A 20,765-nucleotide genomic window follows, 5' to 3' on the forward strand; every position below is an offset into this window, starting at 1 on the left:
ACCTCCAGGTTTCATGTTCGATTCCCGTCTTGGGGTCCGTATGCATGGAGTTTGCATGTTCTCTCCTGGCTTGGTAGGTTTAGGCTAATTGGCGTTCCCTAATTGCCTGAAGTGTGTGAATGTATGTGAGTGTTGACCACCTCCGGACTGCCACAGATGTAAAAATGGGAATAAATACAGTGGTCACCACTGACGTCCATAGCCCCTAGTTGGACAGCGGAGGCGGCTGGATGGATGGATGGATGGATGGATTATTAGAGGATATTTGAGGACGGCTGCTTTAAATTAAAGTATGATGTACAGCAAATGTCAAGTCAAACCAGGACTGTTAGCACAAAAACTCCAACACTCATAGGTGGAAATTAGGATTTTTTTTTGTGTGCCAAAATTTAGTTGTGATTCTGGTCGATAACTGGCACCAATAGGAAGCGAACGCTACGACCCCCCACGTCCTGTCCCCTTCAGTACCCTGGGTTTCCTGTCTTTTAGGCTGTTTCATTAGAAAAAAGCAGGAAATAAATTGTATTTTCATTAATACATTTATTAATCAACAATTTTTGTATAAATCTCCATATATTTAATCATTCAATTTTTTTCACACACAAGACAGTTTTTCTCTTTTTTTGCAAAATGTTTGCAAAAACATCTAACCGTCCTGCCCGGTCTTTTCCTGCCAGCTCATGTATGAAAAAAGTCAGTTCAGGAAGGTGGATTTGATAGGAAGTGAACGCTACGACACGCCACGCCCTGTACACTGCAGTAACCTGGGTTTCCTCTCGCATAAACTGTATTTTCAGCTCCTTATTGCTGTATCAGTGGGTCAATCATCATAAAAAGAATGCTGCCGCTACACCTTATACTGAGAAGCTTGGAACATACAAGTAAACTTTTTAAAACACAGCTCCCAGAGCATTTTGTCTCTTATCAGGTTCTTTTTCTCTTGTTTTTCTTCTTTCTCAGAGAGCAGAGCTTATTAAAAATGGCCGCTTCCTACAGAGTTACAGGGGGACAGAAAGAAACATCTGTCCCAGCTGAGCCACAATCACATCATACTTCAGTTTTAAGACTTCAGGAATCTGTACAGTCACGCTTTGCGATTTGAAATTGCTATAATTGAATGATGTTTCTGTATAATTGTAAAAAAAAAAAAAAAAATCTAAATTTCAGATCTCCACATTGGAAAGATTAGTTTATACTGTCACGACTTCTGTTCATCCGTACAGTGAAATTGAATACACGTTGCTTGTTTAAGCAGCAACAGATAAAGATTGATCGTGCACAAATGTTTTGGCGCAGCGAGACACAACACCTGCCTTTTCTCATGCGAAAACATCACGGTAACTGCTGCTGATGAGGGAAAATATGCTTTTAATCAGAAACAGCTTTTGAGCGCTGCAGCATGCATTATTAACAAAACAAAATAATAGACGTAAGAATAAAGAATAATATTAGAATTATTCATTATCATTCATTAGAAATTTGAAAGGGATTTTGAGAACACACTTGGATAATTCATTGTTTAATGTTTATATAACTAACATCAAAATATGGTAAAGGCGTGATGATGAGGATGGACCACTAGGTGGTGCTGTGTAGCTTTTCTTTTAAGTTTGTATTTTGTCTGGACTCATGTCCATATCCTATTCATAATGAGTCTGCTATTAAGAGGCTTTTATTTCACTTTTTATTAATAATTTAAAAAAATAATACCAAAAAACAATATTAATAATAATAATAATAATTATTATTAAGATTAGATTAAATTAGATTAGATTAGAAGAAAGATTGAAATTGGTTACTAAAAATGTTATTCATTTTTGGGACTGAGAATTTTAGATTGAATTGATTTTTAAAAAATTTTTTTATAAAGTGTTAAAAGATTTACTTCTACTGCAAAAATTGCAAATATAAACAAAAATAAAGGAAACAGTCACGGTTTGACTTGAACATACTAATAGGAGAGGTGTTCAAGGCAAACAGGGATTAATTGTTCCCATGATTTTTTTTTTTTAGCTGTATATGTGTAATTTTTGCAGTGGAAGTAATTTTGTGTGAAAGCATTTAACTGAAATAAATAAAAATGCTACAAACAAATCTTTACTTTTTTAACAGAGCAAGCTCAAGGTTTCAGCATCAGTATTGGAAAAGGAAAAGTTTTATTGTGTCAATGCTTATTAATATGATTCTTTTCAAGTCCAGTTTAAAGTAAACAATTAATTGAAATGAAGTGAAACAACATTTAATTATTATTATTATTATTATTATTATTATTATTATTATGAAAGGAATGACTTAAAGACTGTTCCCCCTCACAGTCGAATCTAATCATATAAAAAACTTTCACAATTTTGTTCTTATTAGCACAAAATTCACATTTTTAGAAAAAAACAATTACAAATGCTGTTCACTGATAGATGAGTGATAAATATTAAATGATATTTTTAAATGATATTTAAATAATATTTTTCATGATGTTTTTGACAGGTTTTATATGATTAGATTCGACTTTGAGGGGGAACAGTCTTTAAGTCATTTCTTTCATAATAATAATAATAATAATAATAGTAAAAATAATAGAGATTAGATAAATATCATCAAAAAATGTTGGATAGGTTAAAGGAGAAGACATTAAATTTAAGATCTTGTAACAAATAAAAAAAGGTTGGAATTGGTTTTCAGAAACGTTATTTATTATTTGAGACTGAGAATTTTAGTTATATATTGCAAGCAAATAAATTAAGGGTTAATAGGGTTAATAAATTAAGGGGACTTGAACATACTATACATACATATATAACTATTCCCCCCCTTTTTTTAGCTGTATATGAGTAATTTTAATTAAATTTAGATTCTGTTTAATTGTCTGTTAAAGCGTTTATCTGAAGTGATAACAAAAGAAATAAATACAAATCTTTACATTTTTAAATTGGGTTGGATGTCAATATCGGCTAATGTTTAAGGTTTCAGCATCAGTTTTGGAAAAGGAAAAGTTTTGTCACGGCATTGCTGATAATTAGGAATTGTTTTAAATTCAGTTTAAAAGTACACAATTAACAAAAATTAAGAGAAAATTTTTTTGCTCTTATTAGCACAAAACAATTTCAAGGAGAATCAAGTACAAATCCTGATCACTGGTTATTAACCAGAGAAGTTTCTTATAACGTTTAATTATGTTTTTAACAGGTTTTATACGATTAATTACGACTGTGACGACAACAGAGGCGAAGTCTTTAAGTCTTTACTTAATTTACAATTAATAAAAAGAATCTGATCTCATTAAAAATAAAATAAACAAGTAAACAAGTGTTCGCAAACTGATCTGAACCCACACACTGCTGGACTTCCTGTCGTGATGCATTTTACTGTGGTGTAATCAGTCTATCAGAGGAACACTGCGTGTGTAATTTTGTTATTTATGCTTTTGGATTTTCATTTTTCCGAGTTCTGCTCACATTATTTACTCGTTAAGCTTTCGCTTGGGCGCTTTGCAGTCTGCAAAAGAGTGATTATGGATTTCCTCTGCATGCATTTGCAACTTTCTGTTGCTCCCCGACAGCCTACAGGTGAGAAGGGTTTCTCCTCAGGGAGTGTGTGTGTCATGGCTGAAAGGGCAACACGCTTACCGAAAATGAGAAGTAGTCAGGAGAACCTCAGGAGAACCTCAGGAGAACCATGGGAGAGATGGGAAAACTAGCCCACCTGTCTTATGGGTAGGACCGGGGGATGAAAAATTATTCTGCAAACAAGAAAAAAAGGGGAAGAGGCAGAAGCGCTGTACCATGCTGGAGTTTTTTTATTTTTTATTTATTAATTCTATCAGCAAATGCTGATTTTTTTTTTGGTAAGCAATATAAGCAAGGAAACATCCAGATGCAGATGGAACGACACTTTGAAACAAACATAAATCTGTAAGAAAAAAAAAATTCAAATTTTTCGTCCAAATATTTAATGATAAACTTTGACCCGTTCACAATTTTATCAAACATTTACAGCTTAACATTTCAGTATTAACGATGTGACGATTAACTCTTGCTAGTAGACGCTTAGGCCTTGGCCCCCTGCTTGAATATACAGTATAATCCAGTTCATGTCCCTCATGTCTCACACAGCCTGTCCTCCTGTCACACCTTTCATGTCCACAAAGACGTGACGAGTCTCAGTCCTGGGATTCTTACCCCTCTTGATGAAGCAGCAAACCTTCAGGAGGCTTTTACTCACCTGATCTGCCCCTGTCTGAGTAAACCGAGGGGGAGCAGGAGTGCTGGGGCAGAAGGGCGGGGCAGGACGGGAGGAGATTCGGCTCAGAGGGGTGGGGGTGGGGGTGGAGCTGCAGAAGCAGCAGCCCTTGAGAACGTTCTGGAAGGCTTTTTTGAACTCCTGGCTGAAGCAGGTGTAGATAATGGGGTTGAAGCAGCTGTTGAAGTATCCAAGCCAGAAGGTGATCTTAAACACGATCTCTGAGGGTCTGTGAGACGGGAAGATGGAGCCTGAACCGACAAAAAAACAGACAAGTATCACTCACTCATCGTCATTACCACTTTATCCTGTATTCAGGGTTGCAGGGACCTGAAGCAGTACACTCTGGACAGGGTGCCAATCCATTGCATGGCACACACAGACACACACACTACGGGCAATTTGACAACACCAATTAACCCAACCTACATGCCTTTGGACGGCAGGAGGAAACCGGAGTACCTGGAGGAAACCCACCAAGCACGGGAAGAACATGTAAACTCCACGCACACAGAGACGGGAATCGAACCCGGAAAAGTATATCATTGTTAAATACATGATGATGTTGCTGTATGTTTTTGGTCAAGATGAAGTCCTCATGTTTAACTTTCATTAAAGTAAGGAGTGTACAGGACGTCTGGATCGATTTGATTTGAACAAATATTAAGCACTCAGACCCATTCAGACTAAAAGCACTGCATTCATTTTATATTTCCACCCATTCCATCTTCGACTCCAAGCCCCATTTAAATGCAGATACACACACACACACACACACACACTTACTTACAGACTGAAGAAGGATGACATTAGAAAGGTGGAGGATATATAAAAAGCAAGTAATGACAACTTTGCAAATGCTCAAGCATCTACTGTACAGTAGGACCAGTGAAGCTTTTCCAGCAAATCCAGCTCACATTTCTATTACAATCTCTACAATCATGCTGTTCTCCCCGTGCTTGGTGGCTTCCCTCCAGGGACTCCGGTTTCCTCCAACATTCCAAAGACATGCAGGTTAAGTTAATTGATGATTGATTGTTCCCAAATTGTCCGTAGTATTTAAATGGGTGTGTGTGCATGCGCCCTGTGATGGATTGGCACCCTGCTGGTGCCCAAAGTCTCCTGGGATGGGCTCCTAAATACAGGAGATATATATACAGTGTCAACAATTGTACAGTCATATGCATCGGGTACATTAAAGGAAAAAGGTTAAGATGGGGTTGTGTGAAGTTATAAATTGTGTGTGTGTAAGTGTGTATCTTCAGCTTTGATTCATTACAATGCCTCTCACAAGGATTTACAGTCACTAATTAAAATGGCTTATTTATTTTTGGTATAACTCTTATAGAATATGTTTTGCTGCTATAAAAAAAACAATCAGTGAATGCATGGTGCAGTGACGCAGACTTACTGTTGCCATGTCAGAACTGATTATTGAACTATTATAACACTCCCTGCTAGTGTTTTATTCCTCTTATACCACACTCTGTAGTATAAACTTCTGATCTGCATCTAAACTTCAGAAATTCAATCCTCACCTTCTGACCAAGGCTAGAGGACATATTTAGAGTGTTTATTCCAAGATACCAGATAAACCACAAGCTGTACTGTACTCACTGATGGGCAGAACGAGGAAGAAGGGCAGCCAGCAGAGGACGAAGCAGCCCACCACGATGCCCAGTGTCTTCGCCGCTTTCATCTCCCTCGAGAACGTCAGCAGCTTCACGAGGGCGCTGTAGGAGCGACATTTTCTACTTCCATCTTCCTCCGTTCCGCCCTCAGCATGGCATCTCTGAGAATTGCCACGGTGGATCCTGAACGCCACTTCATCTTTTACGCCGCTGCGCCATTGCCCGTCACTGAGGCTTCTTGCTTTCCTGCGTGCTACTATGTAGACTTTACAGTACATGACTAATATTACGGTGAGGGGAAGGTAGAAGGAGCAGGCGGCTGAGAAAATGGCGTATCCCGGGTCTTCGTTGACGCTACACACCGATTCGTCATCAGGCATCGGCTCTCTCCAGCCAAACAGTGGTCCGACGGAAATGCCAGCTGACGCCAGCCAGACAGCCACCATGGCAACAACAGCACGCCTGCTTGTGGCAAGGCACGGGTATCGCAGCGGGTAGCTAACAGCCAGCCAGCGGTCCACGGAGATGACGCAGAGGTTAAAGATGGATGCGGTGCAACAAAGAACGTCGAGCGATGCCCAAACACCACACAGAGCGCGACCCAACACCCAGCGTCCGAGCGCCTCAGACGAGGCCGACAACGGCAAAACCACGCAGCTCAGCAGCAGATCAGCAGCAGCTAAATTGGCAATGAAGTAATGCGTGACTGAACGGAGGTGACGGTGGCACACGACAGATACGATGACCAGAACGTTCCCCATTACTCCAAACACAAGGAAAACCATGAAGACCACGGCCATGGTCACCATCTTTGGGAGGTTCACATCATAGACTGGTGGCTTGGTGCAGTTCAGACAGCTGTCTAGGTTTAACACAGCTGTGAGATTATCTTCAGCAGGAACCATCACACCTGTGCTGTGCACCGACGCTTGTGTTTATACAACTTATCATAATCAGGCGGTTCGTACAGTGTTCGGTGTCACAGCCATCCTTGCGTCTGAAGATCACGCTGGGTTCTGGTTTCTTTCGGGTCAAAAGGAATTCCCGTCTTTAGCTTGTAAAACCTCAGATCCAGCGAGAACTAAATCTAAACACTGTTTCTACAGGCTTTCAGACTTTTTGCACAGTCGTCCTCTGGTCGTGCATTCTTGAGAAGTCTTAGAGCATCCTGTAAATAGAGAGGAAGACGAATCCCTGGTGAGATTTCAAACACCTGACCCACATTACGATTTAAGATGTAAATTAAGTACCTTTTATGATTTGGATGGATCATCTCGCAGCTTCCAAGTTTCCAAAGATCAATATCACATCAGTGCATTAAGGGATTGAATGATTTACCTAAAAAGACAAAGTAAATGCAGGTGTTTTGTGGATTAAAAAATCCAATCCCAATAAAAAAACTAATATTTATATATAATAAATCAGTTTATAATTCATCTCAACTTAAGGCTGCCCAGACTGATGACATTTAAACACCTTGTCTGAATGTTTTTTGGCCTGTGAGAGGAAACCGGAGAGCTCGGAGGAAACCCACCAGGCACAGGGAGAACATGCAAACTCCATGCACACAGACCCAAGCAGGTTAGCTGATAGGCGTTCCCAAATTGCCTATAGTGTGAGTGAGTGAGTGTGTGTGTGTCTGCCCTGCAATGTATTGGCACCCATCCAGGGTGTACACCGCCTCGTGCCCTACGAACCAATCTAATGTTTTCAAGTGCAACAAATTTGTACTTTTGTATGGCCATGAATAATGCAGTAGCTTACTTTGTGCCATGTCAACACAGTCTACAGTCTATTATAGCACATGGAAGAGTAGGCTATAGTGCGAGTGGAAATATAACATAGTATAGTATGACATGGTGTAGTGTAGCGTATAGTATAGTAAAGTATTGTGCAGTGTGGTGTAGTGTATTGTAATGTGTATTATAGCACAGCGTGGCATAGTAGGGCATGGTGTGGGTATAAATGTAGCAAGATATAGTATAGTGCGGTATAGTTCAGTATAGTTTAGTGCGGTATAGTGAAATATAATGCCATATAATTTAGTACAGTACTGTACACTATGGTGCTACACTACTATGGTAGTGTAGTGTAGTGTAGTGTAGTGTAGTATGGTGTAGTGTAGTATAGTGTAGTGTAGTGTAGTGTAGTGTGGTGTATTGTAGTGTGGTGTATTGTAGTGTGGTATAGTTTAGTGTGTAGTTTACTCTCTAAAACGCAAAGGCTAACCCAGGTTCTGTCTGAAAGCAGTGTCAATGTCTGAGGTCATTACAGTTCATCTCACATCATCTGTAGGTGTGCTGCACCACTGTCACTGTGACATATAAAGAACCCCGGAGAGAAACGTCAGCAGCCTGGTGCTCATTTAATGTCTTTCTCTGATTAATTTTCGTGTTTGATTTCTCATTAGAAGTTAATTAGTGTTAGTAAAATAGTATTGTATAGTATAGCATGGCATAGAAGAGTAGAGTAGATGAGAAGCTCAGATCACATTTTTAAAGTGCAATATTATAAAACTAAGTGCACGCTGTTAGTCTTGACCTTTCTGACATATCATATAAATTTGATCAACATCAGAGAACAGTTTTTTTCCCCCCCAAAAAAATATACCAAGGCTTACACCCTTAAGATTTTTTTTGTGAAAAATTTGACGTTCATAGATTTTCCCCAGATTTACACTATTCAGTATGAGGGACAAGACTAGCACAGTAGTGCACTTACTTTCAGCCCAAAACACTCCAAAGTTAAAATATAGTGTAGTGTCGTGGGGTGTAGTGTGGTAGAGTATAGTACAGTATAGTATAACATGATGTAGGTATAAATGAAGCATTATATAGTATAGTATGGTGTATAGTTAATTATGGTATAGGAAAGTATATTACTGTACAACACAGATCAGTGTTGTGTAGTGTTGGGGTGTCAGTGGGGTACAATGGTTTTACTGTGAAATTTGAAGAAAATTTAAAGAAGGGTTTTTTTTTTGGTCGTTGAAAACCCCTTCCACCGAACTTTACCAAACTTGCATTGTACTCTAAAATGGACAAGATCATCACTATTAATCTCCAGATTGGACTGAGATTGTTCTGACTATCACAGTGTGATGCATTCATGTATTAGAAATGAGAGGCTCAATCTCGCTTCTTAAGTGAGATAATACAAAACAAAATATACTCGACATTCCTGAAGTATTGGTTGAATTTGGAAAAAAATCAGAAGTTGCTTAATTTTAGTTGGAATCGGCCCCTCCTCCCCAAACAAAGGTTAACCCCTTTTACACTGTTTATTAGAAAGGTCAAGATTAGCATACTAGTGCACACTTGGCTTCGTCTCAGCACACTCCAAAATTAAGATACAGTGTAGTATAATGTAGTGTACTGTTGTATAGCAAGGCATTGCATAGTATGGAAGGGTGTACAGTACAGTATAGTATAGCATAGTATAGTATAGCACAGTACAGTATAGCAAAGTATAGTATAGTATAGCAAAGTATGGTAAAGTATAGCACAGTACAGCACATTATAGTATAGCACATTATAGTATAGCACAGTACAGTATAGCACAGTATAGTATAGCACAGTACAGTATAGCACAGCACAGTATAGTATAGCACAGTATAGTATAGTATAGCACAGTACAGTATAGTATAGCATAGTATAGTATAGCACAGTACAGTATAGCAAAGTATAGTATAGTATAGCACAGTATGGTATAGTATAGCTCAGTACAGCACATTATAGTATAGCACAGTATAGTATAGCTCAGTACAGTATAGCACAGTATAGTATAGCACAGTATAGTACAGTACAGTATAGCACAGTATAGTATAGTACAGTACAGTATGGTATAGCACAGTACAGTATAGCACAGTATAGTATAGTATAGTATAACACAGTACAGTATAGCACAGTATAGTATAGCACAGAGTACAGTATAGCACAGTATAGTATAGCACAATATAGTATAGTTTAGCACAGTATAGTTTAGCACAATACAGTATAGCACAGAGTCCAGTATAGCTTAGCACAGTATAGTATAGCACAGTACACTATAGCACAGTACAGTACAGTATAGCACAGTATAGTATAGCACAATATAGTATAGTATAGCACAGTATAGTTTAGCACAATACAGTATAGCACTGTACTGTGCTAAACTAGCACAGTATAGTATAGTATAGCACAGTAGTACAGAAAAGTACAGGATAGTAACTGAGAGGCTTAGATCACAGTTTTGGAGCACAGTTTTATAAAACTAAGCTCAACACTGTGGTATTAGACCTTTCTGATGAATGATATACATTTATTTAACACGGGAGAACTTTTTTTGCCCATAAAAAAAAAAGAAATACAAAGACAAAGCTCTTCATTCTGAAGGTGAAAAACCAGTGTGTTCAGATCTTGCCCAAAATTCCTTTGTTCATTAAAAAGTTCAGGACCAACGCAGTAGTACACTTAGTTTCATCCCAATACAAGTTATAATATAATATATATATAATGCATATGTATGTAATGCGATGTAATATAATGTGTAGTGTTTTATAGTATAGTGCAGCATGATCTGGCATGATGTAGGTACGAGTAGAAAATTATATGGTATAGTATGGCAAGGCATAGTATATTGTATAGTGCAGTGCAGTTTAGTGCCGTTTAGTGTAGTGGGGTGTAGCGTAGCATAGCATAGTGTAGTGTAATATATTATAGTGCATTGCAGTGCTGTTTCGTGTAGTGTAGTGAGGTGTAGTGTAGTACTGTACAATAGTAAAATCAGCTTAGTTTGGGGCATTAAAGTATAGTTACAAATGTTCTTATTTTTAATCTAAACTCACGTACTACACACCTCCTTTAAGTGATAACAAACAGTAAATGTTTAACTTTGTGCCTCTGTGTAATATTTTGGAAATGCGAGGCTCAGATCTCGGTTCTGGAGTGTAATGTTATGAAACTAAGTCCACTGCTGCGGTTGTATCAGTTATCCAGACACATGATATGAATTTGATGAAGATTAAAGAACGCTAATTTTTTTGCCTCTAAAAACACAAAGACTAGCACAGATGGTCCCTTACCATTTTTTTAAAGATATTATGATGGTCTCAGATCTTCACCAGATGTTCCCTCTGCATTAAGGTTCTCCTGATCAACACAGTAGTTCACTTAGTTCCATTGTATAGTCCTGCAGAATTGATATACGGTGTAGTGTAGTGTAGCATAGTGTAGTACAGTACAGTACAGTACAGTGTGTGACAGTATAGTGCAGTGTAGAGGCCAAATGAGAGGTCAGAATCTCAGTTTTGAAGTGAGATAATATGAAGCTAAATGCATCTCGGTGTTAGTCTTGACTGTCCCAACGCGCTGTGTGAATTTGGAGAAAATCAGACAATGCTAAATTTTTGGCCAAAAAAACACAAAGGCTAACCCTAACCCTTACCATTTTAGCCAGAAAAATTGACGAGCTCAGATCTTCATTAAATTTCCACTGTTCGTTAAAAGGGTCAAGACTAACACAGTAGTGCACTTAGTATAATCTCAACACACTACAGAGTTAAGATGTAGGGAAGCGTAATGTTGTATATAATAGCATAGTGTAGCTACAGTATATAACATAGTGTATCTAAACATATAAATATAGCATAGTATAGTTGTATAGTACATCGGTCCCTAAACACTGGGGCAGGTGAGATTTTATTTGGGTCACCATTGGCACAATGTATGTCTGCAGTACACCTTTCCGTCACAAGGGAGAGCTATATCATTTTCCACCTATCCCACCTATTAATCCATTCATTTGGTATCAGTTGTAAAGTTTAGATTTATCGGTTTATTGTTATTTTAAACATGTTATTAATAAAACATGCATATGAAGTTGTAATTTATCATAGCTCCGGAATGTCTTGTTTACAATTCAAGGTAATAAAGCGAAATATAAATTCAATGAAATGATCAGTAACATTAATATATGCACATCTAAACTTTTCCCATGATTTATAAACAGTGCCTGTTGTGAACTGGGTCGTGATGGTCTGTTATTTATTTATTTTTTTTATAATGCGTTCCTAGAAATAAAAAGTGTGGAAAACACTGGTATAGAATAGTAAATAAGAGGCTCAGATCATAGTTTCAGAGCCTAATATTATAAAACTTATTGAACTGCTGTGTTAGTCATGGTTGAGATATTAGCATAGCATAGTATTACTTTAGTACAGTACAGTATAGTAAATAAAAGGATCAAATTACAGTTTCGGAGCATAGTATTATAAAAATAAGTGCGCTGCTGTGTTAGCCTTGACATTTCTGACAGATAATATAAATTCACCCAACATCAGAGAACAATATTATTTTCCCCAGAAAGCACAAAGGCTAACCCCTTATCATTTTAAGATGGTTGTTTTGGCAAAATTATTGATGTTCTTGAATCTTTACCAAACATGTACTGTGGGTTAGAGAGAACAAGACCATCACCATCACCAGTTTCTTGTGGAACTGATACTGTACAGTAGATGACTACATTTTTTATATGTACTATACACACAGTATCTATGTAATATAAAATATATATAGTAATATAATGGAAATGCGAGGCTCAGACCTGTGATATTATGTGATATTATAAAACTGAGTCCACTGCTGTGGTTGTATCTGCTGCCCGAACACGGTATAAATTTGATGAAGATTAGAAAATATAAAGGCTAACCCCTTACCTTTCTTTTTTTTTGTTTGTGAAAAAATTCTATTCTCAGATCTTTATGGGATTTGCACTGTGCATTGTGGATATCAAGATGAACACAGTTGTTCACTTAGTTTCCTGTTATCAACCATTATAACTGTTATATACATACAGTACAGTGGAACCTTGGATTACGAGCAAAATCATTCGGGAGGTGGGCTCGTATTCCAAAACACTTATAAACCAAAGGGAATTTTTTCATAAGAAATAATGGAAATTCAAATTATTCCTGCCACAGCCCCCAAAAATTAATATATAAAATAATTAATACAAAATATGAAGTAAAAATAAAACAAATAAACCTGCACTTTACCTTTTAAAAAGTGAAAATAAATCCCGACAGATAAGTATTTTCTTTTATGTGCGCATGCGTGTGTGTGTGTATGTTTGTGTGTGTGTGTGTATGTTTGTGTATGTGTGTAAAGCTAAAGTAAGAGGAGAGGAGGAATCAGACAGAGCAATGATTCCATTAGAGAGAGAGTGTGTGTGTGAAGAACACATTCACAACCCCTCCCCTACCCACAGACTACTACCACTACTTGGTGTTTGGAACAAGGGATTATATACCCTACATATTGTATACCCTACATTCACATACATAGCGAACATCAGGTAACAATATTTTTGTGTGCTTAAGACCAACAAACAAGTAAAAACAAACCTTACCATTTTGGGGGGAAAAAAAACCACCATTCTCAGTTCTTCCTCAAATTTGCACTGTTTATTGACTAACACAATAGTGCACTTATTTTCACCTTAACATTAGTTAAATAAGGTGCCGTGTAGTGTAGAGTGGTACGGTGTAGTGCTGTATTTTTAAAATTGTGCATCATAAATATGTACAATATATTTTGTATTATATATTAATAATGAGAGGCTCAAGCTCAGTTCTGCAAAACTCTAAATCTTAATCTTGACTGTCCTAGTGCACTGTGGGAATTTGAAGAAAATCAGACAATGCTTAATTTTTAACCAAGAAACTCAAAGGCTAACAGTTTATCATCTTTAGATAAAAAAAATGGTGTCAGATCTTCACCACTGTTCATTCAGAGGGTCAAAACTAGAATAGTAGTGGACTTAGTTTCATCTCAACACCCTCCATGGGGTTGGATATAATAAAGTGTAGATTAGTGAAATGTAGAGTCATATATCAGAGAACATCATGGCATAGACTGGCAGGGTGTAGATATAGAAACAGTATATTGTAGTATACGATGGATTGGCACCTCAATCAGGGTCTAGCCCGCCTCATGCCCCAAGTCTCCTATATTTATTATATACACTATATATATATTACTATATTTATTTATTAAAGGTTGATGTTCTCTAATTTTTTCCAAACCAGTTGCACTAACATCTGTGGTCATGAAGTCATTCGAAAGAATGGTGTTGGCCTATCTGAAGGACATCACTGGACCCTTACTGGACCCCATGCAGTAAGGGTTAACCCTAACCCTAACCCTATAGAGCAAACAGGTCTGTGGATGATGCAGTCAATATGGGACTGCACTTTATCCTTCAACATCTGGCTATACAGGAGCTTATGCAAGGTTCTTGTTTATAGACTTTTCATCAGCTTTTAATACGATCATCCCAACACTGCTTCAGACCAACCTAACCCAGCTCTCTGTTCCTAGCTCTATCTGTCACTGGATCACCAGCTTCCTGACAGACAGGCAGCATCTAGTGAGACTGAGGAAATTCCTGTCCAACAGCCTCACCACCAATACGGGAGCCCCTCAGGGATGCATTCTCTCCCCACTGCTCTTCTCCCTCTACACCAACGACTGCACCTCTACAGATCCCACTGTCAAGATCCTGAAACTGCAGATGACACTACAATCATCAGCCTCATCCAGGATGGTGACGAGTCTGCATACAGAAGTGAGGTCGAGCAGCTGTCTGTCTGGTGCAGTCACAACAACCTGGAGCTGAACACGCTCAAAACAGTGGAGATGATCGTGGCCTTTAGGAGGAACCAACCTGCACTTCGCCCACTCACCATCATGAACAGCACTGTGACAGGAAGTGGAGTCATTCCGGTTCCTTGGCACGACCATCTCTCAGGACCTGAAGTGGGACATTCACATTGACTCCATTGTTAAAAAGGACCATCAGAGGTTGTATTTCCTTCACCAGCTGAAGAAGTTCAACCTGCCACAGGAGCTGCTCACACAGTTCTACTCAGCCGTCATTGAGCGGACGGTTCGGACTGCTGAAAAAATATTTGCACTCCCCTGCCCACGCTGCAAGAACTGTATATATGTAGAGTAAAGCAAGGGGCTCGGAATATCACTTCGGACCCCTCACACCCAAGCCACCTTCTATTTGAACTTTTGCCGGACCAGGACAGTCGGGCACAAGAACAGTTTTTTCCCCAGGCAATTAACCTCATGAACAGTTAAAACATTCTTCTCACTGTCAATAAATATATATGTAATATTGTGTGCAATACCACAGATATTTAAATGTAACGTATTTGAAAGTAACTCACATCCTACTCCATTTGATGTTAACCTTTAAAAAAAATATATTTTGTGTGTGTGTGTGTGGGTGTGTGTGTGTGTGTCGTGCTGTTTTGTCTAGTCATTTGTTTTGTTCAGGAAGCTCTGTCACTAAAACAAATTCCTTGTACGTGCAAGCGTACTTAACGCAATAAAACTCTTTCTGATTCTGACTCGTACTCTGCATAAGAGTGGACGAGACCATCACCAGAATGCACATAGTTTCATTCTAACACCATGCAAAGTTGAGATACAATAAATTAAAAAAACAATATAGTATAGTAGTTAATAATAATAATTACTATAGCAAAGCAAATTGTAGAGTACAGTACAGTATATAAAATATATAAATATCAAACTTTTAGTATAAAAAAAGCACAGACAATAAAAAAATGTATATTTAATATTTTAATTTAGTATAATATATTAGAAATAAGCGGCTCAGGTTACGGTTTTAGAACACTAAACTAAATGCACTGCTGCGTTAGTCTTGTCTGAGAAATGATCACATCGAAAGGAGGAGATTTCGTTTCTCTGGTCTCACCCCTGACCCTGTTTCACTGCTAAAAATTGACAGCTAGATTATTCAGTCCATTAGATAAAATATTGAATATTGGATATCACAGCTCGACTGCAGCAGCACCAGGCACCACCTCTCTGAACACTGCACCAAAGTGTTGCAGAGCTAAAGCTGGACCAAAGTGAGTCACATCGCTGTACAGAACTGCTAGAAGCCCCGAATACACTCAGAATAAACTGCAAACTCCCTCACGTAGCCACGCGAAAGGTGATCATACGCCGCACTAAATCCCTGGCAAGCGAAAACGAGGGCACACCTGGCACATGTGCAAAGCCTGGCACCAAATAAGGTTTGTAGATCTGTCACAGCTGGAAGCCTTCTGGCAATATCAACCACTGACTAACAGAATAAATAAATAAATAAATAAATAAATAAATCACAGGACAGGATTTTAAAAAGAATGAAGATATACAGGTGACAGCAAAAGTGCACACAGTGAACTCTCAGCTGAAACGAAACTTCTTTTGGAAATTATAAACACGTTTTATTGCACACCTTCACTCCCCAAAGCTGAGGTACAGTACAGTATAGCAGAGTACAGTACAGTACTATACTACAGTATTGTAAATAGTATAGTACAATACAGTATAGGTACAAGTGAAATGATAAGGGAGTACTGCATTGTACTGTACTCTGTTATACGATACTGCACCTCAGCTTTGGAGTGTGAAGGAATGAAACTAACTTGTATATATACAAATAATAATAATAATTAGAACTTTATTAATTCCAGAGGGAAATTGCTCAATTTTCACATATTCCAATTAGGAAACTGGGGTCAGAGCGCAGGGTCAGCCAGTTTTACAGCGCCCCTGGAGCACATAGGGTTAAGGGCCTTGCTCAAGGGCTCAACAGTGGCAACTTGGCGATGCTGGGGTTCGAACCCCCGACCTTCCGATCAGTAACCCAGTAACCCACAGCCTTAACCGACTGAGCCACCACTGCCCCCAAAAAAATACTTAGATTTGCTTCATACATACATTTTTGGCAGTTCCTTAAGAGGTTGGGTTGCCAGCTCAAAGCAAAATTGTCATTCACACTACAAGCAATTAAGAAACATTATTTGGCCTAACATGCACGTGTTTGGACTGTGCAAAGGAAACTGGAGTATCCAGAGAAAACACACCAAGCACAGGGAAAACATGCAAACTCCATGTACACAGACCTGAGGCGGGAATCGAACCCCGACCCTGGAGGTGCGAGGCGACAGTGCTAACCACTAAGCCACCGTCCCACAGGTACAGTAGAGTACAGAACAGTATAGAAACCCACCAAGCACTTAGAAAACATGCAAACTCCACGCACACAGACCCGAAGGCAGGACTCGAACCCTCGACTCCTGAAATGTGAGGTTTAAACACTACTCACTGCTTCACCACCGTCCTGCTGAGAACAATCCTTTTTCCCTAAAAATACTTTTGACAAGTGAAAAATTTACATTCTTGGATCATCACCAAATTTGTAACTACACAGAGAGGAGCATATTATCTTTCATATTATCACCTTCAAAAGCTGAAATATAGTACAACCTACAGTATCAGTATCATCGCACAACATAATACATTGTGGTATTAGTGGCATAGTGTGGTGTGTAGCACAGCATAGTCTTAAAAAGAGGATAAAATAATTACAGTAAGGAAAAGTGTGGTGCAGTAAACGAAAGAGGTAAAATTAAATAAACTATAGTGTAATATATGAGACGAATGTATGGTACTGAAAAGAAAGCTACAATATAGAGCACTACAGTGGAGTTCAGTACATCAAATAAATACAACATATTTCTAGTCAAACCGCACGCGTACTTTAATTAATATCGACCCGGGAAGGTTTAAATATGTTCACCACAAGCCTATATACAGTATAGTGCAGTTTATCTTAATGGCTTCAGCTCATTTCTCAAGGCAGCACTTCTCAAAACTCTATTCCGTAATAATAATAATAATGTTGATTCCTATTGCTTTTGCACAAAATTAAGCACATTTGGACAAATGACTCCATTAGTACTAAAATCAGGTGTGTTAGCGAAATTAGTTTTAGCTCAATCCGGGTGATTTGATCTTTTTTTTAGAACATTTAGAAAGATAAAGCCAGATAAAGACAATTAAAATACTAGCATGAACATATGCCAAATAAGTTTATAGCCATTTAATATTATACAGTCTTGTTTAAAAGTTTATGCCATCTCTTTTAATTCAGTGGGTTTTTGTCTAACCTGATAAAAATAATCTGCTCATAGTGGGTCTTCGGCAAATACAACCTCCGTTAAGTAACATTTTTTCAGCTTTTTCATTGTGGCATTATTTATTCAACGAAAATAAGGCCCAAAGGAAAGAAACCTGCGAGCAATGCTAAGTACCACCTTACTGCTGCCCGGGGATTTAAGAGTGTAAGTTGCGACGAGGTGCTGCTAAAGGTGGTTAGATTAATTGATCAGCAGGTGTGCAGACCTCTATAAGAGCAGAGGTTTTGGCAGTTTAAGACAATCCTCCCAGGAGTGGACGTTCCAGCACGTTCCCCCCAAGGGCAGACTGAAGGCTCAGAGAAATCAAATGAGCCCAAGAGCTACATCTCAGACCCCACAGGCCTCAGTGGATTATGTTAAATATTAAAGTCCATGCCGGCACAATTACAAGAAGACTGGACCTGTACAGTTTGTTTGAATGGGTGCCAGGAGAAAGACACTTCTGCAGTGTCGGCTGATGCAAAAAAATTTTAGTGGGCGCAAAATTTTTTTACTTTTAATAATCGCCTGTAAATAGCCATAAGACGTGCTGGAAAAGCACTGAGTGGAGGCTTTTTTCTTTCTTTATCCAATGGCCTTGCGAAGGGGTATTTTAGCAAAGAAATTACAGAATTTTCTGTCATATTTAGCTTTTCCACGTCAATCACTATTTAATACATTAACTAACAATCTGCTGACTGTTAATAAGACTCGTTGAGAATGGTCCAATCACATGAGCCCAATATATTAAAAAACAGTATTGATTGTTGAACCACTTCTGACTTCTGGAACAAATTCCTATGGAGATAAGACCAGAGTGGAGTTGTTTGGTCTTAAGTGCCATATTTGGCAAAAATCAAACACAGGATTTCAGTAGAAACACCTCATGTCAAGCATGGTGTTGGAGGGGTGAGAATTTGGCCTTGTTTTTTGCAGCCACAGGACTTGGCCACCTCGCAGTCATTGAGTCGACCATAAGCTCCTCTGTATACCAGAGTATTCTAGGGGCAAACGTGAGAGCGTCTGTTGAACAGCTAAAGCATTTACATTACATTACAATGGCTAAAATATAAAATAATCTAAGTTGGCCTTATGAAATGGCCTGGTCAACGTTTAGGTCCAAAGTGCAAGTTATTGCTGTTAATGGTGGATGTTATAAGCTATTGAATCGGGGGGAGGGGGGAGGGGGGGGGACCTCGCTCTTGGTTCATTATTGTTAAATAAATAATGGCATGATGAAAAAAGGTATACAGTACGTTGTTGTTCGTCTGAGCTAATATTTGCCTAATACTGAGACCCGCCACGATCAGATGATTTTTTATTATGTTATGAGGGGGGACTAACTTTTGAATATGACTGTAGCAATATTATTTACATGAACAATTGGTATGCTTTTTTTACATCCCTGCTTCCATAACATCTGGGATCAGGTCCAGCGGAACGCAGTTACATCTAAACTAAATTAGATCCACCTGCCAGGGCTATTCATATACAGTAATGCGACTTAATGAGCAAAATGGAGGTGAAAGAGTTCAATCTGGCAACTAGATTAGTGGCTATAAAATTAAAGTGCTCATATTCAGTGCTGAGAATACCAATGAACCTTAGTGAGGTCAAACTCATTGGATTTTTTTTTTCTCCCCAACAGCTTGAATATGGAGGGTTTTTTTTATTTATTATTATTTTTTTTAAGTATGTGTTAAAAATAGATTCACTCACAAAAACTGTGTGAATGATGTAAGGTGTTCATCTAAAAAAGGGTTTTAATAATTGTGAGGTGTAATATAACAACCCAATAAAAAAAACTCCGAATTGTTATTCTTACATTTAGTTAGAATTGCTTTTACTGCTTAAATATTTGTCCTAGAGACTCTGATGCTAAATATGCAACAATAAAAATATTTTTCCTTATAGACATAGAATGCTTGAAGCCCTAATCAAGAGGATTTGTAAAATTCTAAAAGTAATATATGCAAAACTAAAAATTTAAAATTTAAAAGTATAGGCTAGATATATAAAAAAAATACTTATTACTTACATATTTATTTAATTGATCCATAAATCAAGAAACATTACAGAACTGCTATTATTTAGGGCCAACAGCAAGACATTATTATTATTATTATTATTATTATTATTGTGCTACCAAAACAACATCAACAGCAATGACAACAACAACAAATAATAATAATAATATCTTGCTGTTTATCCTAAATAATGCCTATTCTGAATTTTTTCTTGATTGTTATTATCATCATTATTATTATTGAACTGTAAAAACAACCAAAAAAAAAATTATAATAATAAATCTGAAAACACTTATTTACATCTATCTAAAAAATCCACAAATCATGGAATCAAAGCACAAGACCCAGCTGTGTATACAGTAAAAGGAAAAGTTGCTGCTAATTAATAAAATTTAATTGGACTTTCTTGCCAATTTCTTTTTAAATATAAGCAACAGGCATAGTTCTGGCATTTAAAAAAAAGGACATTTAAAATCATTAGAGCTGACAGATTTATCTGAAGAATGTAAAAACTTACCTTTTCTCCCTCATGGGAAAGTTGTGTCCGGAGCTCAGATGAATTATTTCAATAATGTAAATGAGAAACATGTAAGAAAATAACCGAATCCCATCAGCATCCTTACGCATGTTGCTCCGTCTTTGGCAGCCACCTGCTGGATGATGGTATGCGCCCAGTCCGCCCCTCCTGACACTTCCGCACACTCAGGATGGGTGGGTGCGTTGGTCAGGGGCCAAGCTCTTCAGCTCCATGGGCTTCTTTTGTTTGCAGCGACACATGCAAGCGAAACCCAAATTCATTTAGCTCAGATGACATCGATATACCAACGTAGAAACGTATTTAACTTG

General features: G+C 38.0%; 1 protein-coding gene across 1 annotated transcript; it reads right to left on the reverse strand.

Annotated features, from left to right (window-relative positions):
* Positions 1 to 3,770: 3,770 nt before the first annotated feature.
* adra1ab (adrenoceptor alpha 1Ab) lies at positions 3,771 to 20,627 on the reverse strand. The gene is made up of 4 exons (XM_053515732.1): positions 20,437 to 20,627; positions 7,118 to 7,205; positions 5,854 to 7,035; positions 3,771 to 4,487 (listed from the first exon to the last, which is right to left on the reverse strand). The coding sequence occupies exons 3-4, from the start codon at positions 6,770 to 6,772 to the stop codon at positions 4,102 to 4,104; spliced, it is 1,305 nt and encodes a 434-aa protein (XP_053371707.1). The 5' UTR covers positions 6,773 to 7,035; positions 7,118 to 7,205; positions 20,437 to 20,627; the 3' UTR covers positions 3,771 to 4,101.
* Between the last annotated feature and the right edge of the window lie 138 nt (positions 20,628 to 20,765).

The sequence above is a fragment of the Clarias gariepinus genome, chromosome 17, assembly GCF_024256425.1.
Source record: "Clarias gariepinus isolate MV-2021 ecotype Netherlands chromosome 17, CGAR_prim_01v2, whole genome shotgun sequence".
Taxonomy (NCBI): Eukaryota; Metazoa; Chordata; class Actinopteri; order Siluriformes; family Clariidae; genus Clarias; species Clarias gariepinus.